This window comes from Salvia hispanica, chromosome 6 (genome assembly GCF_023119035.1).
Source record: "Salvia hispanica cultivar TCC Black 2014 chromosome 6, UniMelb_Shisp_WGS_1.0, whole genome shotgun sequence".
NCBI classification, from domain to species: domain Eukaryota; kingdom Viridiplantae; phylum Streptophyta; class Magnoliopsida; order Lamiales; family Lamiaceae; genus Salvia; species Salvia hispanica.
Genome location: NC_062970.1, coordinates 38266190 through 38292854, shown reverse-complemented (window position 1 = coordinate 38292854; position 26665 = coordinate 38266190). Strand labels below are relative to the sequence as shown.

At 36.9% G+C, this 26665-nt stretch overlaps 5 protein-coding genes and 1 long non-coding RNA gene across 10 annotated transcripts; 2 read left to right on the top strand and 4 right to left on the bottom strand.

Moving 5' to 3' along the window:
• Window positions 1–1208: 1208 nt before the first annotated feature.
• Window positions 1209–3322, bottom strand: LOC125192055 (protein CURVATURE THYLAKOID 1B, chloroplastic-like). 2 transcript variants are annotated; one of them, XM_048089507.1, is made up of 6 exons: window positions 3105–3322; window positions 2911–3026; window positions 2721–2831; window positions 1650–1712; window positions 1533–1570; window positions 1209–1441 (listed from the first exon to the last, which is right to left on the bottom strand). In XM_048089507.1, the coding sequence occupies exons 1-6, from the start codon at window positions 3247–3249 to the stop codon at window positions 1384–1386; spliced, it is 531 nt and encodes a 176-aa protein (XP_047945464.1). In that variant the 5' UTR covers window positions 3250–3322; the 3' UTR covers window positions 1209–1383. The 2 variants fall into 2 exon arrangements, with proteins under 2 accessions (XP_047945464.1, XP_047945465.1); XM_048089508.1 differs by having other exon boundaries at window positions 2721–2807; window positions 3105–3318.
• A 1815-nt stretch (window positions 3323–5137) lies between these two features.
• Window positions 5138–8275, top strand: LOC125195878 (conserved oligomeric Golgi complex subunit 4). Its single transcript, XM_048094149.1, has 2 exons — window positions 5138–6857; window positions 7504–8275. Exons 1-2 carry the CDS (start codon window positions 5259–5261, stop codon window positions 8131–8133), a joined length of 2229 nt encoding a protein of 742 aa, XP_047950106.1. The 5' UTR covers window positions 5138–5258; the 3' UTR covers window positions 8134–8275.
• Window positions 8276–9013: 738 nt separating this feature from the next.
• LOC125192431 lies at window positions 9014–9549 on the bottom strand. Its single transcript, XR_007171397.1, has 3 exons — window positions 9430–9549; window positions 9222–9311; window positions 9014–9114 (listed from the first exon to the last, which is right to left on the bottom strand). It is a non-coding gene; the product is annotated as an uncharacterized LOC125192431 (long non-coding RNA).
• Window positions 9550–10435: 886 nt separating this feature from the next.
• On the top strand, window positions 10436–14561 carry LOC125193555 (heterogeneous nuclear ribonucleoprotein Q-like). 4 transcript variants are annotated; one of them, XM_048091376.1, is made up of 9 exons: window positions 10436–10495; window positions 11416–11862; window positions 11972–12088; window positions 12241–12381; window positions 12480–12659; window positions 13303–13507; window positions 13820–13995; window positions 14078–14169; window positions 14253–14561. In XM_048091376.1, the coding sequence occupies exons 2-9, from the start codon at window positions 11488–11490 to the stop codon at window positions 14395–14397; spliced, it is 1431 nt and encodes a 476-aa protein (XP_047947333.1). In that variant the 5' UTR covers window positions 10436–10495; window positions 11416–11487; the 3' UTR covers window positions 14398–14561. The 4 variants fall into 4 exon arrangements, with proteins under 4 accessions (XP_047947333.1, XP_047947334.1, XP_047947336.1 ...); XM_048091377.1 differs by having other exon boundaries at window positions 10472–10529; XM_048091379.1 differs by lacking the exon at window positions 10436–10495 and having other exon boundaries at window positions 14084–14169.
• A 242-nt stretch (window positions 14562–14803) lies between these two features.
• LOC125193554 (3-ketoacyl-CoA synthase 1-like) lies at window positions 14804–16735 on the bottom strand. Its single transcript, XM_048091375.1, has one exon. It carries the CDS (start codon window positions 16474–16476, stop codon window positions 14926–14928), a length of 1551 nt encoding a protein of 516 aa, XP_047947332.1. The 5' UTR covers window positions 16477–16735; the 3' UTR covers window positions 14804–14925.
• A 2112-nt stretch (window positions 16736–18847) lies between these two features.
• Window positions 18848–22351, bottom strand: LOC125197293 (probable protein S-acyltransferase 12). Its single transcript, XM_048096022.1, has 8 exons — window positions 22032–22351; window positions 21766–21961; window positions 21329–21420; window positions 20746–20872; window positions 20557–20642; window positions 20286–20351; window positions 19954–20074; window positions 18848–19871 (listed from the first exon to the last, which is right to left on the bottom strand). Exons 1-7 carry the CDS (start codon window positions 22284–22286, stop codon window positions 19955–19957), a joined length of 942 nt encoding a protein of 313 aa, XP_047951979.1. The 5' UTR covers window positions 22287–22351; the 3' UTR covers window positions 18848–19871; window position 19954.
• Window positions 22352–26665: the final 4314 nt, after the last annotated feature.

Genomic DNA, 26665 nt, shown 5'->3' with positions numbered 1-26665 from the left:
AAATATGGAGATTTTTTTTAAACGACAAAAATATATACTTTATATTAGCCATAGTATCTATTAAAAAATAGTTAATGAAAATTGAATATGAAAGAATACAAAATTAACTCATAAAAGAGCAAGTTAGTGGTTAAACTAATAAATGTATTTGTTAAAAATAAAATACTTAATGAAACTTAAATATGAAATGAGAACAAAACAAAATTGAATTAGAGGTGATATAGATTAAAACAAAGTTACTTTGGAGAAGAGAATATAAGTTTAAGTAAAATTTAAGACTAGGATATGTGCTCAAGGGGTATCTTGGGCCTCTGGCTTGAAGGAAGACCCGACTTACCACTGGGCCACCGATGGAGTTTGTGGATATAGAACTAAATAATGTATTAATACACAAAATTTTGGGGGTACAGTTGTACCCCCTTGTTCAAGCGTGTATACGCCGCTGCATACAGCACAACCAACAAGAAAATGAGGAATCTTGTAAATCACTGATCTGTCGAGAACGTCTTGTCGCTGCATTGTGGATAGAAGGCCTCGCGTTGCGTGCGTGAGAATAGTGACCGGACCGGTAGATTCCTCTTTAATGGAATTGAAAACGCCGGTAAAATCATCATCTAATTAAGCTCCACTCTTGTTGAAAAGCAAACCAGTAGAAAATCAATTAAAATGCACAAAATAAGAAAAGAGGACAAAGAGATAGAAATGTTAAACGTAAAGAGCCTGACTTATTATGCTCTATATCACTACAAGTGTTACACGGATCCACAATGAAGAACATGGACATTTCAAGTCTGCAAATTGAACATGTATATATGATTAGAACAAGCAATCTGCTGGAAAATGACTTGAAACCCATAAACAAGGTTCAAGGTCACATAGTCATAGTTAATATCCCTATGAGAGGAATCACGCAATTCTAGTAACAATCAAGATAGTCCGGATTCAATAAAACAGTGTTTGGATTGTCGACAAAACAGACGCAGTCAACCCGGCTCTGATACCACTTGTTCGGATTGTCGACTGTAACAGAAGTTTGATATTGTCCGCTTTGGATCAAGCCCGTGCAGATTTATTTTTGGATCACTCCCAAAAGACCTCAAACTGATTGGGGTTGGATAGTAATTATATACACCTTCCAAAGTCGCAACAAATTTCATTCGCCACAACAAATTTCATCATAGTTTGAATCATACGGGACACTTGCAAAATGTACAAAAGTTATATATAAACACATTCGCCACTTTTAAAAGTTATGAATTGATCAAAAGTTTGTTTATGATCAAAATAACAATGTTCCCTTTCTTATTAAAATTAGAAGAAGAAAAAACAATTATACAGACGAGTAATATAAAATGTACACTGAATAGCTGCACTATTTTGGTCTCAGCTGCTCCCTATTATATCATTGTATGTATTTTTTATTTTCTGAATCAGAGCGTCCCTGAAAATTTAAAAATTTAATTTTACAGTCAGTCAAAAAGCATTTTCCACTAATATAATAATCCAAATTAGGATATGGGAAGAAATAAGACCTGCTTGGTTTCGAGGCCAGATTTTTATATGCAAAATACTGCACCATGGATGTATCAATAGATTAATTTATAAAGTATAATATAATTAAATACTATATGTAGATAAAAAGAACTTACGCCAGTATATCCAATTCCTACGAGCTCGAGAAGTCCAGGTACAAATGGAAGCCTGTCAATAGCCTTGCAAATCAACAGAGGGAAAACATTCAATATCACTTTAGAAAATAGAGTTAATGGAACATTCTAGACTTCCTTGTAATTGAAAAAAGGAAATTCTTTCGACATAGATAAAAATATGAAAATAATAGTCACTGCGCGCGCTATATATATATATATATCATGCTTTTTTATGAAAATTTTGTGCAGCTGTGTAAAAGTTTTCATGTGTTATCCTATACATTATCCACAAATTTAAAATTTCCATTATAAACGTGTTACAGTACTATAAAAATATAACCGAAATTTAAATGTTAGAGTACAAAATTTTCCTGTAGAAGTATTGAAGTAAAAAATGACTAGTATTTTCATATTTTTATTTATACGTTAGTGCGATTTTAGAGTGTCCATGGAATAGTAGTTTTTCTTATATGGCAAAATGAAATTTTATTCATATAGATTTAGATAGTACTCCTAGTCACTTTGGACTGTAATATGCCTTTATGCCAACAAATTAATGTAAATGTAAAAATAACACCAAATTGTCAACTTCACATCAAATATTAAAGTGAAAAATGTCTACTAGTTCCATCATATATATATGATTGCAAATTACTTATGTCTTGCGACTATAATATAGTTTCATCTCTAGAAAAAAGTAAATAAATAGTAAAATGTGAATTATTCCTCACACATCCCTTAAATTTTGTTACATTTTTCCATTTCCGTCCGTCCTATAAAATTTGTCACATTTCACTTTTTATCATTTTTTATAATGAACTCTATATTCAATTAAGTCATGCTAACTCACATTTAATAATAAAACTATGTGATAAAATTTAAGAAACGGATGGAGTATATTCTAGTACTATATATTTTCTATTTTAGAAAACATATTTCATTCTAATGGACGAAATTCATTCTCCACTCATCATAATATTTCAATCATTTTTAATTTAAAATCTGGTGCATTAAAAATTTGAGCGGTTTGAGAGGTTGATATTTTTAAAAAACAGAGAGTAAGCAGCTTACGGAGATGGCTCCGGCACAGGCAACGAGTCCAACTCCTCCGGCCACCGCCAAAGAAGTAACGGCGTACTTGTCTTCAACTTTCTCCCACTGCAAGTATGACGTCATACTACACTGAGTAGGAGTACTATAGTATGTAATTAATCAAATAAAGATATGCATAAATAATTAAATATGGAGATGAAGTTGTTACTGCTTGTTGAATTTTTGTAACTATTTCAGGGGTCTCAATGGTAGCAACGTTAACCACTTCAGACGCGGACACCTCTCCGGTAGCCATGGCCGCCACATTCCGGCCAATGTTCCTAGCTGTTGTACCAATTTATAAATAATTTTGATTAAAAAAAATGAGATATAGTAAGATAAAAATATGATAAGAATACTGACAATTGGACGTAGTAGTCTTGGCGAGGTGAGGCAGAGGAGGAGGAGTTGGAATGGTGACGCCGGCGCCGGAAGGTGGTGGCTGAAGACGAGGAGCCTTGGATGAAGAAGAGAGAGAGAGAGGGGTGCATGTTGTTGTTGAGGCCATTTCTTCTATGATACAAATCCAGCTGCTGCTCTCTTCTCTGTTGCCTTTTGTTTTTTCTTATCTCTCTTTCAAAAAAGAAATATGGCCAATCTTATGGATAATGTTGGCTTGATAGGTGGCACAAGGATAGCCATTTTATGTGTTGTTCTCGATAAAGTTTATCAGGTCCCTATACAAATATCAGAATCAATGGTTTTTAACCAAAGTGACGAGTATTGTGCATCAAAAATATGAACATCGAAAAAAAAAATGTCTTGATTAAACATAGAAAAATGTGTCTTGATTTTTTTTTCGTCAACTATAGGGTTCCAAATCTACCTTGGCGAAATTGAATTAATCATGTCCAATCGAATTTGCGGATTAGCGCCGAAAGTATCTTAGCAAATAACGGGGTCTAAACTCTTTGAACCATGACCTCAAGAACACCACAGCTTCATGACCAAGTGCTCCAATCCATTGGTTATGTGATAGAAATTTGTGGGTTCCATGCTAAAACCAATTGGTGTTAGGATGAAGTGCTTCAATCCATTGGTTGTGTGATAAAAATTCGTGAGTTCCATCCTAAAACCAATTGGTGATAGGAAGAGTAGTTCATAGTTTCAGTTTTCTTTTGACACCGATGTGGGACAGTTATATGTTATTTTTCTAGTTTCAATTTGCAACACCTACTACATGATAGAAATTCATGGGTTCCATCCTAAAACCAATTGGTAATAGGAGGAGTGGCCCATGGGGTTTATATACTAGTTTTAGTTTTCTTTTGACACTGATGTAGGACAGTTATATGTTATTTTTCTAGTTTCAATTGCCAACATTGTGTCTTGATTCTTTTATAGACCAAGCATTTTGCTATTCCGTGATCACTAAGGATTACTCCCTCCATCCTATAAAGATTGTCTCACTTTGATCGGGCACGGGTTTTAAGAAATGCAATGAAAAGTGAGTTGAAAAAGTTATCCTACTTCTGTATATTAATTTTATAATGAAATGTGATTAAGAATGAGTTAGTGAAATACGTGATCCACTAAAAAAAATAATAAAATATAAAATAGGACAAATTTTGTGGGATGAACGAAAATGAAAAAATGAGACAATTTTTATGGGACTCAAGGCTTGAGAGTAGTTTGCTAGTTAAAATTTACTACCTAGTATAGAATTGTTTTCTAATCAAGATTTTTTTGCTTTTGAAACTTAGACCTCATTTTAAATTACCGAAAATTTGAAATTTTAAAAGATCTTCGACGAGTCACCTATCCTTGCAAATGATAATAATATAAATAGTTTTTCGATTACCATTGTCTGTATGAGTTTATTTTTCTCAAAAATTTGGAATGTAATAATATATCTTGATTCATTTCTGACAAAGTAAATACCACCATGTAAATACTCATTTTGCTATATCAATTATTTCCTCGTCTTCTAATAATATACATTTTTAAAATGACACAAGTTTTAATACAGAATTGATTAAGTAAAAAAGACAGAAAGAAAAATATTTTAGTAGAAAATGAGTCTCACCTTATTAGAAAGAAAGAAATATTATAACAAAGAAAGTTTCTACAAATAAAAAATTTTATTTTTGAAAAACGGAGAGAGTATAATACTTGCACAAAGATATCAAAAACTTCAATTTAAGGTTAAAATGTTTCATTAAAAATGTGTTAGACCAAATTGCCCCCAAAATTTGTAGGAGGCTAGCAATTAATATGGGGCATTTTGGTCCAATTTTAGCTTTTAATGTTCGATTAAGATAAAATTGGAAGGCTTTGCAAGGATTATAAAATTAGATATTTTTGTTAAAATGCAAAATAAAAATAAGACAAAATAATTTTTTTAATCCGATAGAATTTCTTAGAAACGAAAAACACTCTTATTACCTATGTTTGTATATCAATCTCACACAAAATCTAGTAGAAATGGGTTTGGACTGAGGAGGAAATTGAAAACCAATATTGAAAATTATTGATTAGATTTAGGGGGTTTTGGAGTAAGGAGCAAATTGAGCTCTAATGGCGATGTCACCGCGAAGCGAAGCAGACGGCGACGTCGCGACGGCAAATTCCTCCTCGTCTCTGCAATTTGGGACGGCGGAGGCACTGGATCACGTCCGCAAACTCACCGATGTCGGCGCCATGACTCGTTTCCTCCATGAATGCATCGCCTACCAGCGCGGCCTAGATCTGGAGCTCGAGAGCTTACTCTCCCAGCGATCCGATTTGGATCGCCAGCTCTCCAACCTCCACAAATCCGCCGACGTTTTGGAGATCGTCAAGGGCGACTCCTCCTACATGCTCTCCAACATCTCCTCCACCTCCTCCCTCGCCGATCAGGTCTCCGCCAAGGTCCGCCACCTCGATCTCGCCCAATCGCGCGTTCAGGACACGCTCCTCCGCATCGACGCCATCGTCGATCGCTCCAATTGCCTCGACGGCGTCCACAAATCTCTCCTCGCCGAGGATTTCGAATCCGGCGCCTCTTACATTCAGACATTCCTCCAGATTGATTCCAAATTCAAGGACTCCTCCGCCGCGGATCAGCGCCAGCAGCTGCTTTCCTACAAGAAGCAATTGGAAGGCATTGTGAAGAAGAGGCTCTCCGCCGCGGTGGATCAGCGCGATCACCCTACCATCCTCCGCTTCATCAAGCTATTCAAGCCTCTTGCCCTTGAAGAGGAAGGATTACAGGTCTATGTAAGTTATCTTAAGAAGGTCATTTCTTCCAGATCCAAGGAGGAATTCGAGCAGTTATTGGAACAGATTGAGCAATCGAATAGCAACACTCAGGTGAGTTTCGTGCCGTGTTTGACAAATTTATTCAAAGACATTGTGTTGGCTATTGAGGAAAATGATGACATTTTGAGGAATTTATGTGGCGAGGATGGTATTGTTTATGCCATTTGCGAGCTTCAAGAAGAATGTGATTCAAGGGGTTCTAATATCTTGAAAAAATTCATGGATTATCGGAAATTGGCAAAATTGACCTCTGAGATTAATTCATACAAGAGTAATTTGCTGTCTGTTCATGCGGAGGGCCCTGACCCTAGAGAAATTGAGCTATACCTAGAGGAGATACTCTCCTTAACACAGTTGGGAGAGGATTACACCGAGTATATGGTTTCTAAAATAAGGAGCTTGACCTCGGTGGATCCGGAATTAGGGCCCCAAGCCACCAAGGCTTTTAGGAGTGGGAATTTCAGCAAAGTTTCTCAGGACACTACCGGCTATTACGTCATTTTGGAGGGGTTCTTTATGGTGGAGAATGTGAGGAAAGCCATCCAGATAGATGAGCCCGTGCCTGACAGTCTCACCACATCGATGGTGGATGATGTGTTTTATGTGCTGCAGAGTTGCTGCCGTAGGGCAATTTCCACCTCCAATATAAGCTCAGTTATTGCAGTGCTCAGTAGTGCTGTGAGTTTATTGGGGAATGAATACAGTGAAGCTTTGCAGCAAAAGATGAGGGAGCCTAATCTTGGAGCGAAGCTGTTTTTGGGTGGTGTTGGAGTGCAGAAGACTGGAACAGAGATTGCAACAACCTTGAACAACTTGGATGTCAGTAGTGAGTATGCTTTGAAACTTCGCCATGAGATTGAAGAGCAATGTCTAGAGGTATGTGTTAAAGTAGTGGCATTTCTGCTTTCTTCCTCTGCCACTAATATTATAATTTGTGTGATGGTACGAACTTGGTTTTGTATTCTAAGTGTTTAGCTTGAATTGAAGTCAATTGGAGATGATGTAACTCTATACCTTGATGCTACTGTGTTCAATCTTATTTAAGCATCTATGAGATTTTCTACTTGCCTAAATACGATCTTAATGCTTTAATTGATGGTCAACTTGTTATATGTTGTGGTAATGATAGGAACATGATAATATCTTCATGTTTTTGGTAAATAGATGATGCAAGTAGTCAATGTTTATGTTGCTTTTCGTACAGATCTTCAATAACCATGTTGACCTTGTATCTTATAAAGCACAACCTTTATTTCACTTGGAAAATATTGGTTGTTGGTAATTAGTAGTTTAGTATAAATATATAGTATGATTTCTATGATTAGTTTTGAATTTTCTAAAGTTTCTATGGTATTGATGCTCTTACAAGAATGCCACCTGATATTTTTTCCAAAACCTAGATGTTAACTATTGGAATGCAACAATCTTGCTGGATGATGTTTTCTCGACTATCTTATGCTTTCTTCTCGCTTACTCTTTATATTAGTTCATAATTCGGACTAAATCCTGTTTGTCACTTTAGGTATTCCCCGCACCAGGTGATAGAGAGAGAGTAAAATCTTGCTTATCTGAACTTATAGAAATGAGCAATAGCTTTAAGAAGGCTTTGAATTTTGGAATGGAGCAGCTTGTGGCCACTGTGACTCCTCGAATTCGACCAGTTTTAGATAGCGTGGCAACTATCAGCTATGAGCTTTCTGAAGCAGAGTATGCTGACAATGAAGTAAATGATCCATGGGTGCAAAGGCTCCTTCACGCTGTTGAGATCAATGTGGCATGGCTTCAGCCATTGATGACAGCCACAAATTATGACACATTTTTGCATCTTGTAATTGACTTCATTGTGAAAAGGCTTGAGGTGATCATGATGCAAAAACGATTCAGCCAACTTGGTGGTCTTCAGCTTGATAGAGATGCCAGGACACTGGTAAGTCATTTCTCCAGTATGACACAGAGGACTGTCAGAGACAAGTTTTCGCGGCTAACGCAGATGGCTACTATTCTAAACTTGGAGAAGGTGTCTGAGATTTTGGATTTCTGGGGAGAAAACTCAGGGCCCATGACTTGGAGGCTGACTCCTGCTGAGGTGAGAAGAGTATTGGGTCTCAGAGTTGATTTTAAACCTGAAGCTATAGCTGCTCTTAAGTTGTAACCTCCTACTTTTTGTTTATCGTTCCTCGCTGATCTTTTGATTTACAATCGCATCATTCCTTCTACTTTGTCCTCTTTTTTTTTTTCCAACGAGAAGAATTCAAATTATAATGGATGTATTGAGGTTATTTGGTCTTTTTTCATTTGAAACTGAGTAATAAGCATCATTAGTTGTTTTCTAGTAGCAAATTTATGTATCCTGGTTGGTGTGTCTGGATGGCGTAGGTTGTCTTCTCTTAACAGGATGAGATAATACTTTTGTTGAGGAAATCCTATAGAGAATAATCACCACCACCAGACATTCAGGTCGATCCTTGATATTCACATTGAACTCAAGTTCAATCTTTATAAGGGGGTGAGTATTGTATTTTGGATTGAATTTTTGTCAAACTTGAATCCAAGTTGTCAAACTGAACCGCGAATCCAAATTTTAAAGAAAAAGAAATCTGATCAAATTTTTGGTGAGCCTCATGAAATTTACTCATGATAGCTTCAAGCAGAATGTCAGTTCTCCTGATATGCACCCAAAATTCAACAGCAACACAACCAACACGTATGTATTGCTCCTTAATCTCATTTGTATTTTGGTTGTAACAAGCAAAAGATAATTAAGTACTTCACTAACATATGCCTGAAGTAACTCCGAAAGAAAAGGCATAATAGTTCTTTGTAAGTCATCCAAGTTTTTGGGAATACCTACAAGACCGAGTGAGTAATTGGCCATCGCCATGTTTAAGGCACCAATCCAGTCACTGGCTTTTCGCAGTACTTCAATTTGTTCCTTCTATGAGATCAGAAATGAGATGCAACAATACGGTTGTGAGAGGGTTCCCAAAAGAGTTAGTAAAATATATATGAGGAGAAATCAAATAATCATCCCCTCAAAAGTTATCGACAGAAAAGCTAGTCTGGTGGATCAAATTTCCATTTTTGCATACAAACAGAAACAGAGGTGGGATGTCGATGTGAGGATGGCCAGCATCTGGACATATTAAAACAATGTTATCTACTGTAAAGCAAAATAGGGTTCAGGCAAGTGAGAATGATAGTATTTTTTATGTCACGTGATAATAGATGCAGTAAGAAAACCTGATCTCCCAACCACGCCAAGACAACAGCTGCACTTTCAAGACTCCACTTTTCTAGCACTTTCAACTCTGACTTCAACAAGAGCATTTTCTGGAAATTACCAAACTTCATTCACACATACCAGAGGAAATTACCAACCTGAAGCACATACTACTCTACTAGTAGTTTCATCTAAAAGATTCTGCAAATTCAACTCTGGAAAGCTTACATTGGCTACAAAATGTCTCCCCGTCAATGATTGCTATTTATCATAGATTTTGTTTAAGATATCCTATTGAGGCATGGAACCACGGAGAACGGAATCAACTTGACCACACCTTTGCTGTCACCACTAACCACATTAAATTGACGATTAACTTGAGTATCATAATAGCATCTGAACTACTGGAGCTCTATGTTCAGTGATAACCTTAGGTGCTGAGGCCTCTGCACATCCCAAATAGTGTAATGAGCATCACCATATCCTGCAAAGAGAATATCGCCTTGTTGATTGAAGCACATGAGATCTATTCATCTGTAATTTACACCATTTAGTAGGCAATATAATTAGTTTATATCATCTGGTCTAATCTATGAATCAGTGAGTAACTATAACGAATTATACTTAATTGGAAAATAAATTGATGATTTTGTCATTTTTAAGTGAAAAGAGCATCAATATTAGAATCATGATGAGGTTCACTAGTTAGCGTTGTTCATTCAGCATCCTTGTCAGCTCGCATCCTCATCACGAATTGGCATTTCCAATAGCAAGTTGAGCTCCTTCTTCAGAAAGCGATCTCGGAAGAAAGTGTGGGGCGTGAACGCGAGGCTGCGGGAAAACCCTAGCCACGTAGTTAGCTCTACTACTATTGGTAGCTGAGTTGTGTTTATAGCTATGCGAGTCAACCAGAGGAATGGAATGCGCGTGATCTCGAATGGTTGAACTTGAAGAGAGAATTTGGTCGAGGGTGCGGCGGTGACGATCTTCTTCGTCGGCTGCGCTTGAATGCTCCATCACCAGTACGTTACTTTGTTTGAATTTCTACTTTCTGTGAGTTTCTAGTAAACAACAACATCGTCATCGTCATCGTCTTCCACTTCCGGTATGATTTTTATTGAATATAGAAAAAGTGAAAAATAAACGGTTAAAACAGATAGAATTGAAAAGACAAAGGTATCCCTCGATAAGAAGGGAAATTACAATAAATTAGGTCAGAAGCATATAAAAGAGGGAAGACGGCATCTCTCTCGCAATTTGATCGGATAGATCTCACTCCACAGAGAGAGAAAAGGTAAAGGGAAATGAAATCAAAAGGATTTTTTTTGGTATGCAAAGTCTTGCTCAAATCTCCTCCTGCTTTCTTCCAATACTTGTTTACTCTCACATACATACACAAACATAAACACATACACATACACATACATACATCCATCCCTTGATTCGCTGACTCTTATATTTACATATGCATCCCCCTCTTGAAACCCGCTTGCTTTTGATTCTTGTTGGGTTCAAATTCTTTGCTGTTTGGAGCTGGCTGTCGGCGTTTTGATTTGAGACCTCTTTATTTTCAATTTAATGAGGGCCTATGTGATATACCTAAATTATTTGGGTTTTTTTTTTGGGGGGGTGGGAGGCGATTTCTTTTTGCTGGGGAAGAAGAAGAAGGCATTTTTGGCTTAGTGTATCAATACATAACATAGCGTACAAAAAATACATATATATAGGATGGGGCAAACACATATCTTTGGTTTCCTTATTGGCTTAAGCTAGTGTGGGAGTGTTTGCTCTTGATTTTAAGTCCATTCCCCTTGTTATTGAAAAGGAAATTAGCCCAATGGATTTCCAGTTTCTGGTGTTGGTTCTATTCCGAGAATAATCCCTAAACTGAAACAATAACCAAACACATTGTTGACTGTGAATCATTCATTTTTCCCCCCACATTCCGAAATCTGGCTAGTGGCAGCAGAACTTTCATGTGTACCCAATGGACTCTGAATAGATGGTTAGACACCCATGACTTCGCGTTACCTAAAACTTACCATATACTACTACTCACAAACATGAAATGACCTGCTTCCTAGCATATCACATTTTAAAGAACCCGAAATGATGTTTTTCAAATTCGTCATAGTTAAGTGCCTGCCAGCCCATGTCAATCTGCAGATGGTTTTCTCTTTTCCCTTCTGCCATAATAACAATGTAAGCATGCAGATTCGATTGGTGGATTCCGGGCCTCCAAATTGTGTTTATTGTGTGTGACAACACTTGAAACCTAGGAGAATCATGGCAGAGAATACTGAAGTGGATGACCGTGTGGATTTTGATGATGATAACTACACTGAAGAAGAGGATGAAGAACCCATGGAAGATGAAGGAGCTGGAGAAGGTGAAGAAAATGATGAAGAACCTCAGGAGGATACTAGAAGTGAGGATGGTGGGAAAGGGCAATCTCCTGGAACAGATAAAAATGATATTAGCATTGGGGATATGGAAGATAAAGAGAACTCAGCATCTATTAGTGAAGATGAGAAAGAGAAACATGCTGAACTTCTTGATCTCCCACCTCATGGCTCTGAAGTTTTCATTGGAGGACTTTCTCGAGATGTTTCAGGGGAAGACTTGAGGGAACTCTGCGAACCCCTTGGTGAAATTGTTGAGGTTAGTGGATATAAGGCGGAAAATTTTACCTGCAAATTGTTTGTGCCAAACAGATATCTTTATGCACATACTGTTTCTCTTTATTATTCATAGCTTCATTATTTTGCAGATAAGGGTAATGAAGAATAGGGATACTGGTGAAAGCAAGGGCTTTGCTTTTGTAGCCTTCAGAACAAAAGATGAGGCACAAAAGGCAATTGAAGAATTGCATAGCAAGGAATTCAAGGTAATTGAGAAAATATTCCTTTTGTTTTCCTTTTCTAGTGGAACAATGTTAGCCACTTAGCCTTTCTTGTGCTAACTATTTCCTATTTCTGTTATTCTGTCTGTTTGTGACAAAAATAAATTTCTTTGTTATCGACCCTTTCTTCACTTCAGGGTAGGACGCTGCGATGCTCATTTTCCGAAACTAAATACAGGTTGTTCATAGGCAATGTACCCAAGGGATGGAGTGAAGATGATTTCAAAAAATTAATTGAATCGACAGGTCCTGGTGCTGAAACCATTGAGCTAATAAAGGTATATGTGGCTTAGTGGCTATTTTATTACTAATGAGTTCAGCTGTCTCTCAGCAAAGTAGTACATCGGTTTTGACCTTATTCACTTTATTACTACAGGATCCTCAGAACCCTGGTCGTAATCGAGGTTTTGCCTTTGTGGAATATTACAACAATGCTTGTGCTGATTATTCCAGGCAAAAGATGACTGCTGCAAGCTTCAAGCTGGATGGTAACACGCCAACTGTAACTTGGGCTGACCCGAAGATTACACCTGATCATTCTGCTGCTTCTGCTCAGGTATGATTTCATAACTGAAATCTCCCTTACCATGAATGTCTGCATATTGATATTCTTGGGTGTCATGTCTGGGAAGTAGTTTGAATACTCTCATGCTTTGAAATTGTGGATTTTAACATTCTGGTGATGTATGCTTCTAATTGTGCTGGTATCTTCTCATTGTGGAGTAATATACAAGATGTTATGAATTGGAACTACTGGAAAAACAGCAGAAATGTTTTCTTTCAATAATCTACTGTCATTTATCTATTTTCTACAATAATCCTTGTGGCAAATGGTTTCTTAGTTTTGCCAATCATGAGTAACTTGCATAGTTGTATGCATTACATTTGGTTGTTATCTGTCACGGCAAGACTAATTCCTAGAAATGTGAGTAACATTTATTCATAAAAAACTGATTTTGGTGCAAGAGCAACATTTATCAACATGCCACGTGGCAAGCACTTGAATATGAAAATAGACTTGTGACACTGCCACTGTCTTGTCATCCACTGGTCCAATAGTAGTTACTCTTTCTCTGTTCTTGTGTATATGGGCTTATGAAATGCTTATGTTTTTATACTTAATGAGCAGTATACTTATGTTCATATACTCAATGCATGTTTTGATGTTATTTTTTTTCTTTTATGATGTGTATATGTAGGTCAAGGCCCTCTATGTTAAGAACATTCCTGAAAATACAACCACCGAACAATTAAAGGAAATTTTCCAGCAACATGGGGAAGTGACCAAAGTCGTTATGCCACCTGCTAAAGCTGGTGGGAAGAGAGACTTTGGCTTCATACACTATGCAGAAAGATCAAGTGCCCTTAAAGCTGTCAAGGAAACAGAAAAATATGAGATAAATGGTTAGCTCCCACATTTTTCTTTCTTGTCTAGGACAAATGGCAATATGCTATTAGCATTTGGATAAATGCGTAAAGTCGATGGCACTTGATGACTGATGCAATTATGAGGCATGCATTTAATTGGGAAATGCAAATGTATGTTGAAGTCATATTTAGGTGCATTAATGCCATACTTGGTAAAAAAAGATTGTTATGACTTATGATAGTGATGAACAAGAACGCCATGCCTTTGCTCTTTATTTTCAGTAAGGGTGCACATCTTCCTCGTTGTACTATTTGCACGAAGAATGATATCATTATATATACTTGCAGGCCAGGTGTTGGAAGTTGTCCTTGCAAAACCTCAGGCTGAGAGGAAGTTTGATGCAGCCAATCCCCACAACGCTCAAGTTCCAAACTATATTCCTCATCCAGGATATGGCGGTATACCCGTAAATCCTTATGCGTCTATAGCTACTGGATATGGCGGAGCTGCTGGTTTTCAACAGGTAGTTGTTGTTCTCTTTTTTTTTGTTCAGTTTCTATTCATTCATTTGATTGTGTATTCTAACATACCGGAACATTTTCTAGCAGCAGCCTATGATTTATGGAAGGGGACCAATGCCATCAGGAATGCAGATGGTGCCAATGGTTTTACCCGATGGTCGAATTGGCTATGTCCTGTAAGTTGCCTTATATACGGCGTACGAAGTAGGAGAATGAAGAAACCCTGAGTATTGTCGTGACAAATTTATGTATATTGCAGACAGCAGCCCGGTGTGCAGATTCCTCAGCCTGTGAGACCACGCAGAAACGATAGGAGTAGTGGAGGTGGTGGCGGAGCACATGCGCGGGGAGGAGGTGATGGCGGTGATGAAAGTAACCGTGGTAGACGATACAGGCCTTATTAGATGATTATGTATTTGGATAAGCTAGATGATTATAAATTATAACCCTGGGCTACTTCAATGTTGGTAGTAGATGGAAATTAAGTTGTTCGTTTGTTGATTGGGAAAAAGATTGCTGCTGAGTTCATATAAAAAGTTTGCCCTTTTGGTGTGGTGTTGGTTGACCATTCGACTGAAAATTGGAAAAACATATAATTTCTTTGGCAATACTAACACATTAAAATCATTTATATCCTTGAGGAGAGAGAGATATAGGTTTGAAAAGTAAATGATTAGGTAGATTAGGTTGTTCATTATATAGATATGCTCCTACTTTTCTTCTATCCTTATCATAAGAAACATCAACACTCGACTGATATTTCTTAGTGTTTGATTGTTCATTATATCCTCAAACTTAGGAGAGATCAAGTTGAAATTATAATTTATGTTGCATTATGGTTTGCTATATACAATAAGTCATATATATTGCAGAAAACCAATTTAAAAGAGATGCATTGTTTGGTAAATATAATCTCTGCGTCAAATTAATGATCATGCAGTTGAAGTTGGAATGTGGAGAGGGTACTTATGGATACAATCGAACCATGGATTAGTGGTGCATTGTTGGGGTGGGATTTCCCTCAGAGCTCTCCAGACAGCGCTGTTGCACTTGAACCCTGAGCCGAAGGCGATCTGCCACACCCGATTCCCTCTCGAAACACGGCCTTTAGCCTCCGTGTATGCGAGTTCATACCAGAGGGAGCTGCTGGACGTGTTCCCGAACCTATGCAGCGTCATCCTGGACGGCTCCATGTGCCACTCCGTCAACTGCAGGTTCTTCTCGATCGCGTCGAGCACCGCCCTCCCGCCCGCGTGGATGCACACGTGCTCGAACGCCTTCTTGAAGTCCGGTATGTAAGGCCTCACCCTCGCCCCCGCCACCTTCCTCTTCACCAGCCTCACCAGAAACGCCAGCTGCTCGGACAGCGGCAGCACCAGCGGCCCCAGCGTCGTGATGTTCGTCTTCAGCGCGTCCCCGGCCACAGCCATCAGCTCCCGCGCCAGCGACACCCCCACCTTCGTGCCCCCCTCGTCCTCCCTCTGGTACGCGCAGTTGTAGCTCTTTTCGTCGGCCCCCTTGTGCGTCCGCACCGTGTGGACGAGCTCGTACTTGGACCGCCGCCTGTCCCGGGCCTTGTTCGACAGCAGCACGGCCGCGCCCCCCATCCGGAAGATGCAGTTGCAGAGCAGCATGGAGCGGTCGTTGCCGAAGTACCAGTTGAGGGTGATGTTCTCGGTGCTCACCACAACGGCGTAGGTGTCCGGGTTAGCCTCGAGAAGGTGCTTCGCGAGGTCGACCGATATCAGCCCCGCGCTGCAGCCCATCCCCCCGAGGTTGAAGCTCTTGATGTCTGTCCTCATCGTGTAATGGTTGATTATCATGGAGGAGAGTGAAGGGGTTGGGTTGAACAAGCTACAGTTCACAATCAATATACCAACAGCACTGGGATCGATCCCAGTGCTGTTGAAAAGGGCGTCGAGAGCGCCATACATGACGCTCTCCGCCTCCTGTCTGGCCTCCGCCATAGACAGGTTAGGGGGACGAGACGTGATCCCCCTGGGTAAATATGTCTCGTCCCCCAGCCCAGAGCGATGGGCGATCTTGCTTTGGAAGCTGATCGAGTCCTCCTCGAAAGCTCCATTCTCTGCCGTCATCTTCAAGAATGATTCCACGGAGAGCTTCCGCTCGTCGTGGGGCTTGTAACAAGCGAAATCCACAAGATAGACTGGCCGCGGACGCCTGGCCCAGTAGATGCCGAGAGGCAAGGCGAGGGCGGCCGCGGCCAGCAAAATGGCGGCCGTGTCAAGGAGGAGTGTTGTCTTGGCGGACAAAAGGCTTGACACGGCCACAGCAGCCAGGAGGAGGAGGGCCGCGGAGGCCGGGCTGCACGAGTAGGCGTGGTAGCCGAGCTTGACGTATTTGAGCTTGACGGAGTGGAGAAAATCGGGCAGCTTGCGGCGGATCTTGATGACGACGGAGGAGGAGTCCTTGAAGTCGACCTCGGCCAGTAGCCTCTCCTCATTCATGTCGATGCTTTCCATGGAGATGGAGCTTGTTTGGTTGGGTGAGAAATATAGAGAGAAAGAGAGAATAAAGCAAGGATCACGTGCAAGAAAATGTTGAGGGATTTATATGATATGAATGATTGGGAGAAATGGTGTGTGTGTGTAGAGTATAGAGGAAGAAAGTTTACCAACTAGGTGAAACAGGTGGGATTGGATTTTGGATTAGTTTGTGAGTCTCTACCCAATACAACATATTATAGGTGACGTTGTAATTCCATTTGGGCTTATTTATATTTGAGTCATTTGACCCACTGCCCACGTGAGAAAAACAGATACTACTCCATAATTCATCTCTTAAAATAGGGAGTAGTTTTTTTTCTCATTTGATAAAAATGAATTTATTTCAATGTAATACTCCCTCCGTCTCAAATAATTTGTCATATTCTACTAACTCATTCTTACTCTTATTTTATTATAAAACTAATAGTATATAAAAGTAGGACTCACATCCCACTTACTTTTTCAACCCACTTTTCATTACATTTATTAAAACTCAAGTCCGATCAAAATGAGGCGAATTATCTGAGACGGAGAGAGTAGTAATGAATATTAGTATATGATTATTAATCTCATTTCATTTTCGGATTCAACGAATTTTAGCCCACTTGTCGCCTCGATTAGAAGCAAGTGTAAATGGTATGTTTATGAAATAAAACAATACTAATAAAGAAGGGGGAAAACAGTTGGCTGTCCAAAACTAAATAAATGTGACTTGATTAACCTCAATAAATATTCGTACGCATATCTAATTATTTCAATCATTCAATATATAATAGTTGGGGTTTGGGGGTATTTTCCGATAATAACATAGCCAAATGTTTTACGTTGAGATGCCGAAAAGGACATCATAATTTGCTTGGCAATATTTTTTAAATCAAAATACAAATTAAATTTCGATTACTTAAATTAATAAATTATTGGGAAATTATATTGTCGCGTTTAATGCAAATTATGTAGGTTTGATAGATGTATGCTACCGTCTTAATTATCTTATTAGTATCAATGGTTCTACATTTGGCATTTAAGCTGCCCAACTTCCAACATCCATCCATGACTTCATAAATTTTAAAAATAGACAACATTATTCTTTTTATTTTTTCCATGTTCAAATTATTAATTTCTATATATGTAGTATGTATTAAAGCTGCCACATGATCATGTTTGTAATTTATGACTACTAACCGTTATAGACTTCAAAATTTGCTCCAAGTTAATTTTTTTTCGTTAATAAATGGAGAACTACTATTGCTTTATTCTTTCCTTATATGTTCAACTGTTCTTCCGGTTCTAAATTTTACTAGTACAAAATTTCTTTGAGATAAAGATATATCAAAATTAATAAAAATGAAATGAGATAAGTATTTCATAATGGACAAAAAAAATATGAGATATTTAACTACGAAAGGAGGGAGTCTAATAACTCGTGAAAAAAAAAAAAAAGGGTCGTGAATCACTTTTAGGTATATGGTATGGAACCATACTACACTAGTAATGTGCAGATAATTTATTGAATGAAATTGAATACATAAGACTTTTAAAAATGTTATTAATTCATATCCAGTTAAGTCAACGAATCTTTTCTTATATTCAAAGAGAAATTTATAGGGGTAAAAATTCTTGGAAAATTGTTTACTTCTTCGACAATTGCTTTGAACAGTAAAACTTCAAATTGAGACTGATAGTTCCAGTCTCAGACACGACGCTACCCCAACAACAATCAAATTGACACCTCTAATAACTTCATAATTAACATGATGGAGTAGTATTTGTCTTTGCTTCGTCCCAGAATTGCATAGTGAAGTACTATAATTCATCAAACACCATTAACATACCTACTTTCTAATTACCTAATTCATACCCATATAGTTTCTTTTGTTAATTAACATTGAAGCCCATTCCCATAGGCTTAGCCGCTTTCTCTATTATTTGACTGCAATGTACGAAAATTATGTCAATCTCAGTTTTACATATGAGAGTTGGACTCATTCCATATTGGGAAAAATCCGTTTATGAATTATGATTGAATAATGATACGGATAATGTTTGATCCGTCTCACCCCCAACCATCCAATATACTTGAATCTTATATTTATGTTTAGGTTGAACTAATAAAATACCATCCATTTTGTTATTGTAAACATAAAAAAGAAACATTTTTGTATTTTATCCTTAATTTTACGACTTGGGTGAAAAGGAGTATCTTTGTTGGATCCAAGCGGACTGTTACTGCCATTTTGTTAAGCAGATAGGTACCAATCTCATTCTCAAGCTTCTTCTTTGACCTTTTTGGGCCTCAAGAAACCTGTTCTGTGCACAAACTTGTTGATTAGCCCAATTACAATTGATGTAAGTTAAATTGACGATAAAGAGCTGCTTAATTGATAAATTGTTCTCTCTCCAATTGGAGAAAGAAAAACAATATGCTGTACATATAGGTACATAGTAGTTGAGAAAATGAACCTCCCAACAAACACAAACAGACCTCCTAAGATATCAATGGCATCTCCCCTCATTTTACTGTACATAATATCTTATTATGCGTGCCAAACAGAGGGTGTGAAACATATTTGGCAACCATTAGCTGCATAATATTTTGATACAAAAGTGTGTAAAGTGTGATTAATGCTGTGCTCAAACACAACTCTAAAGTCTCAAGTTAGGCAATCTGATGTCATACTTTGTAAGTTCCTTACATGAATATCCATCCTAACTCCAACTAGAAGGTATATTCAACCTACAAGCCACTTCTCAACTAAAATCCGCCCTTGAAAGATATACACCAGACCCTTATCATTGTTTTTCTTCAAGCAATTAACAACTACTTTCATGAAAAGGCACTCTTATAGGAGGAGCTACACCACCGGTTTTTAGTTTCCCCCATTAAATATGAGCTGATTAATATGCAGATCATATAAATCTTTCTCAAACGCAGAGAGGGAGTTCTTAATGACAACATTCATACAAAGAAGATGTTAAAAGAGAGAAGGGTTGGATACTTGAGATGGTCGGCAGTGAGCGTGGCAGGCAGTGTGATGTTGATTTGGTAGGAATGGTGCTTCCATGCCACCAACCGTCAACAGTGGATGGTGCCTGTGGGACTCATTCTCTTTGTCACGCCTATCTTAGTTTGTTTCTCTCATCATCTCCGATTAGCTATCATCCTAACCATATCATATGTGATTTTCCATCTACAATAATTACTCAATCTCTACTTGATTGATATTAATGAATATATATATACTAGTACTTTCAGGACTCCGGTTCTTCTGCTTCTATCTTATAATTCACAAATCATCGACTGCCATGTGGTTTTCAGAAACTTTCAGTTGACAGCCCTTCCCACTTATACTTTGTTCACTCTCTCGCTCACACTGCAATGATAAGTAGAGATTGGAAACATGTACTGGAGTACATATCAATCAGTGGGCAGATAGGTGTAGCTCAGCCTCATACCTTATACGTTAATAATATCCGGGCGGGTTGGATAATCTAGACCCTGAAGTGCAGGCACCCTCTCCAAGTCTTCTTTCGAGAATACTGGAACCAGCCATAAAACCTTTCTAGTGCCAAAAACCTGCATTGACAAATCATACAAGATCACCCACTTCTGAACAAGACTCAATTAGGCACAGAGAAATAGGACTTGTTTTACACAAACATGAGTTTTGTTCATGATACTATAGAATAATTAAGTGCCAATACCCAATTCTTATTAGATCATTACTCTATGGAATCGAAACAAGGGCAGATCTCTTATTCTTCATTCGCACTATAAGAACACTTACCTGCTCAATGTTCTTCCTCCACCCTAAGTCATACTTCCATGGCACACCTTTTTTCTTCTCATGAACCTGAAACCAAAACCGACAATTAACAGGATAGTCCAACTGAGATGCAGACTTGGTACATTACTACATAATGAAGTATGGTATTTTGAAAATCAAAACAATGCAGTTCTGATGTAATCTGACACAAGTTATTATATGATTTTGTATTTCTTTAATAATCAGCAAATACTAAGATATAGTGTAGATGATGTCAAAGGATTTTGTTTACCTCCACTGAGGTTGTGTTGCTCAAGAGCAGGGATATATGCATAACAACGAAACAGAGAAGGCTCAGCACAAAAGCTAGATTAAGAACTGCATTAAGGGATGGAATCTGTAAGAAATATAGAGGGATGATGAGAATGAAGCAATAGAATGGAAGTGGAGATGCAATGATAAAAAATGCAAGGGAATTTACCAAAGGCCAAAAAGTTGATAGCTAATTCGCCTGGCGAGCTGGAATGATGCTCAGCTTGTCTGAAAAAACTTATGAAACCAGGAAGAAGTACAAAAGTATCCAGCATCGTTTCCAAAAAAGTGTATAACTGTGAATCATTATATAGGACAATGAGACAAATAGAAAGATACACTAATATTATCTTCAGGTACTGCAACAATTTGAGGTCATACAGAAATTTCAATCACCAAGATCTCTCTCAGGTATTGCGACATACTAAAGTCTAACAATAGACAGGTGATATTAGATGCAAAAGAAGATATAGCTTGCAAATGGATAAAAAAAAGGTTTGAAAGAGATAGACCCATAAATAAATCTATGTTATAGTTGTCACACATAAAGCACTATGCCATTGTAATGAAAGAGTTAAGATTGCAATTTAAGAGCCCAAGATAGAATTAGTCAATTACTGTACTTTTTAAACTTAAACTTCAAAAAGACTTATACACCTCATAACATTACAACAACTACACATATATAAACATACACATACATTATGACAATAGCTCCCAGTAAAAAGGTTCAGAGTTTAATTTACTCTCACCAGAAATAGGAGGAAGAATTTGTAGTTGCGAGCCCCAACACAGTTTACAACCCATATGCAGTGGTGATCCATCTTAAGAACACAACGTTCACCTAGCACAAATATGCTAATGGTTTAGCAAATACAAACACCTTCAAAGTCAAGCATCTATAGGGCCAAATAATGACTATAACGACATGCTGCAAAACTCATGGAGTGTGCAAACTGTAATTACATATCATGTGAAAGTAATCCCATTGGTGAAGCAGGCACCATAGCAACAAGCTTGAAGTATGGTAGGACAACCGGGATTAGAAGGTAATCAACGAAATCAAGACAAATACGCCATACAAATAAAGGCATTCAGATTCTAATTTTAGTCAACACAGTCAATTAACAGATCGAGCAAAATAGGCAGCGAGATACTATTAACTTTTAGGGTTTAGGGAAGAGCTTACAAACAGAGCAGTGATGGCAGCGTGGGGGCTTCCCGTTCTGGCAACGATTGCAAAATTGCGGAGCAGCTGTTGCATTCAATTCCACTGAAGATGAAGTCTCAGCGGCGTCCTGCTGTGGCAACAATTTCCAATTCGGAGGCACAGCACCAGGATCGCGAAACACAGCCATCAAATAGCTCCAAGCCAACAATACAAGCTAGCGGTGAAAAAATCAGTCTAATCAGAAACAATCGCTCCGAGTAAAAGGGGGAAAAAAAGAATAGTACCAGGACATGAAAGATGGCGACGAGAAGGATAGAGAATAGTGAAGTGAAGGCGCCATGGAGGAGGTGAGGGCCTAAGGTGAGGATGACGACAGCGTAGTAGGAGACTGCAATTAAAGCCAAAACAAGCACCACCATGAAGTAGCCGAGGAACTTGAGCCCCGAGCACAGCCTGAACGGATTCAGATCCATCGCTAAACGGCTCGATCTTCGCCCCTTACGCGCTCCAGATCCTGATCCAGCTAGCCGTTTCAGCATATATGAAGAACCCAGAGTTACAAGTTATCCACGCACACAAAATCAAGGAGAAGAAGGTTCGGTATTTCTGCTCAAGCAGTGATAAATTAATCATAATCAGCACGGTAATTTTATCAATTTTTTATAATTTCCGAAAATTTATATTTTAATCTATTTATTTTTATTTTTATCGAATTTCCAATTTCAGAGAGGAGAAAAGCGCTTTTCTTTGACTTTATATAAAAAAATACTCAATTTATGTCTATATATTAAAATAAATCATTCCAATATTAGTGCATTGATAGTTTATTCCCCATCATTTTAAAGTTTGTAAGCTTATTCGATTCTCTATTTTTCTTATAAATCAATGGTATATATTGATTTTATTTCAATCTAATAGTATATCACTAATCATATGAAAATGCACGCAAAATTGAGGTGATGCATTAACTCAAATTCACAAGGTATGCTCATAAATATTACTAATATCTCTAAATATATGAAAATGCACGCAAAATTTAGTCAATGCATTAATTCTATTATTTTATTTATTATAATTCAGGTCACAATTTGGGAATGTAGTAAGTGAAAATTTTGTACTCCATCCTTTCTTTCTTTTTAGAGACTCCTCCTTTAGAACTTTTCATAATAAAGAATCATACCTTTATTAACTGCATTATGGTTTATACCCTTTTTTGGGAAAAAAAAAATGAAATTAAGGCAAGTTAAATCAAAACAGAGTCAATCAAGGATAGATGAATTACATGTTAACAGAAAAGAACACTATTCATAAATAATGTAAATAAAGAAGAGGAGAAAAAAGAATAAATTCATTTCCAATGCCGAATTTTGATTTCGTCCACTATAATATCTATTTCCATACATGCATGCTCACATCAGAAACTATGATGAATAAATATCAGGCTTTCAAAATTATTGATGTACAGTACAACTTTGTCGTGTCCTCATATATATTGGAGTTGTAGCAATTCAAATTTCAATTTCAATTTAAACCTAGGCAACTAATTTGGCGGCCCACTTTTAGATACCCAGTCAATAAATATTTGATTGAGAAACAGTTTTCTTCACACAAAGACTTCGCATATACACAAATAAATTACAAAGTCAGGAGTGTGATCAATTACTAACTTTGTTGAGTTGCTAATTTACTAATTCATCAATGCGATATATTAAAAATATCAAAACGGTGATATTAAAATGTCAATACATAATTTAGCAACTTAAATAGTTAGCAATATAACGCACCCCTTATAACTCATGTTTATCTTCTTTGATTTATATTATATCGAATACAACTCTCGAATTTATAGCACGCTGATGTTCTATTTGATGGATTATGTTGAGTTTTAATAGGATCAATACTTGAATTTGACAATCACATGATGTGTAAATTTAATTTCAGACTAATTCAATCTCGAATTATCTAGAATACATAATCTTTAGTAAAAACAAGAATATTTCTTCTGCTTATCAAAAATAGCCACCATCAAACGAATCTCCCCTAGAGGTAGTGTTATTTATTAGTACACTATTAAAAATATATTACTATGAAAAAATGAATCTGGAAAGAAATTATGTACTCCGTATTTTGTGAAGGGGCATTCAAGTTCGACTTCACGTGACATCTCATATTATCTTAGTATGCTAACATTACGATTATCATCATAATATTGTCGTTCAATATAGTGGAGTATGATAATATAATTAAGAGTGTAAAAATTTTAGATATTTCTCTAAAAAGGAAAAATAAATGGTGATTGGAGCGATGCCATCTGGTGAAGTTTGGCCGGACATATTAATATTTAACTCTCAGGTTTGTATTAGTTTAATCAAGTCAGAAATAGCATTGCATACATCGCACCACCATCCACATGATTTTTGTCAGAAACAATGACAAGATAAACCACAATTGGATTTAAACTAATTAAGTACTACTAGAAAACTGGATATAGTTTTTGGTTGGTTGTTCTTGTAGTATTTGTAGATAATAATAATAATAATAATAATCTAGTACTGCATTTCATAGAAAATTGGATAGAGTTTTTGGGTGGTTGTAATTTGTATAGCATTAGTAGATATTTCCCATATAAAAAACAAATCAAAGTCGGCCTTTTCGACATGTTCAAAGGAGCCTTGGGAATATAGATCGATAATATAAACTATTTACACATGTTATCCAATAAAAAATCTCTATCACCACATCCAAAATTCTGTGTGTATGCCAAATACGTTAATCTTGGACTGAGAATGTTAGGTGCCTTTTTTTTTTAATTTGTATATATGATATGAATGATTGAACAATGATCCACAGTTTAAAGTGCAATTTAATTCCTCAAAGTTTTTGGAGAATTCTAATATTTTCTACCAAGTTTGAAAATGATCTTACTTAATTAGTACTCTACAAAATTTTAGAATTGTGCAATTTTATCAATCCAATGCAAATAGATTATTTTTTTTGGGTGTAAAATCCTACATGGTAAATTGTGAATTCTATATGGCTTAGTCTATGTAATACATGAAGAACGATCCCCTATGGAAAATTAATATTAATTTTAAAGTTTATGATATTTAAGACCACTTTTAAAATCGTGAAAAATGGAGTATCAAAATTTTCCAAAATTTTATAGTTTTTAAAACCAATATCTCTTGAATTTATACGTACAATATCAATTGGGTTTTTGGCTTTTTAAACCAAAACCTTTCCCCGAATTCCGGTTTTTCCCATGAACTATGAGATTTGTTTTTAAAATCACGAACTTTCATTTCGTTAGGATTTTCCCCCGGCGGGTCAACGACGAAACCCGGGTTGTCTACATGTCAATTTTAATCTAGGGGTGGCAAAATGGGTAGCGGGTAATGGGTAATTTCCATCTCGACCCGCTACCCGCCGGGTATTGGGTACCCGCTATCCGACGATAACGGGAAACGGGATGGGATCGGGTAGTGTATTTTAGAATTTTGCGGGTAGCGGGTATACCCACTACCCGCGCGGGTATACCCGTTAGTCCCGATAATACCCGTTATTATTAGTATTAGTCATATTCCATCTTTTAATACTCCCTCCGTTCCATATAAATAAAGGTGTTTCAAATAGTTAAAGTGGAGAAAAAAAGTAAATAGTTAAATAATAATAGTCATATACGCACTCATTTTGAAAAATTAAAAATAAATAGTTAGAATGGAGAAAAAATAAAGTAAGAGAGATAATAATGTAGAAAAGAGTATTTATATTATTATATTTCTAAAATGGGTGAAGAAAATGAAATGCCTCTATAAAGGCGGAACAGTGGGAGTACTTTATATAATCTAAGAGTTCATTTAAAACATTTTTATATTCCAACGAACATACAATTGAAAATTCATCAGAATTAGCTATAGAGTGTCCCCTTACTTTTATTCCCAATCTATTCAACGTTTACCATCGATATTAATAAAGTAAATTAGGGAACATTGACGGTTATTATTATGATTTTCATATTTTTTATTAGGATTTCGGGTCGGGTACGGGTACTCGCAATGTCGGGTACGGGATACCCGTCGGCTGGGAAAATCCTAACGAAATGAAAGTTCGTGGTTTTAAAAACAAATCTTATAATTCATGGGAAAAACCAGAATTCAAGAAAAAGTTTTGGTTTAAAAAGCCAAAAACTCATATCAATTTTACTAAAATGGAGTAGTAGATAGAAGAAACACTGAATGTGATCTCTTAATAATTCATTTTCCTAGTATTTTTGCTAATTATAGGTTGTGGTATCTAATTTATGAAGTACGAGGACAATTGTGTATTTGTATCACTTGATTAGTGAAGGTGGGCCGCTTGATTTTAAGAAGAAAAAAAGAGTGCGAAATGAATATTATTTTATTTCCAATTCAAGGCACGACACACAATCCATAAGTTCGGATTTTGGGTTTTATATAAATGAAAACTTCCGAAGTCAAGTTGATATTATTGCGGAAAGTCTTTATTAGATATTTTTCCCTCACACTTCCGCCAATCAACATTAAACAATAATTTTCGGAAACTTCCTTACAATAGTGGCAATAAATTAAAATGTTTGGAATATAATCACTATTATTTTCCAAGTTGGAGAAAGCGATGTGGTAAGAAATCATATTAAGGAGTAATTGATTCCTCCTAATAAGATAAAGAATTAATATATAATAGGGTTAATTGATCAATGACATTAACAAGTAGTTTAATAAGATTCAATTTAATTTTAAAATTTATTATTTGTATATTTATCTTTAAAAATGTACTCTCAATTATATCACCATTATTTTAACTCGCATCAAATTTTATTGTCAGAATTTCGCTCCAACTATGAAATCATGATGGCATAACGTGCGTGTGTAAAGAAAGTTATACTTATACAACTATT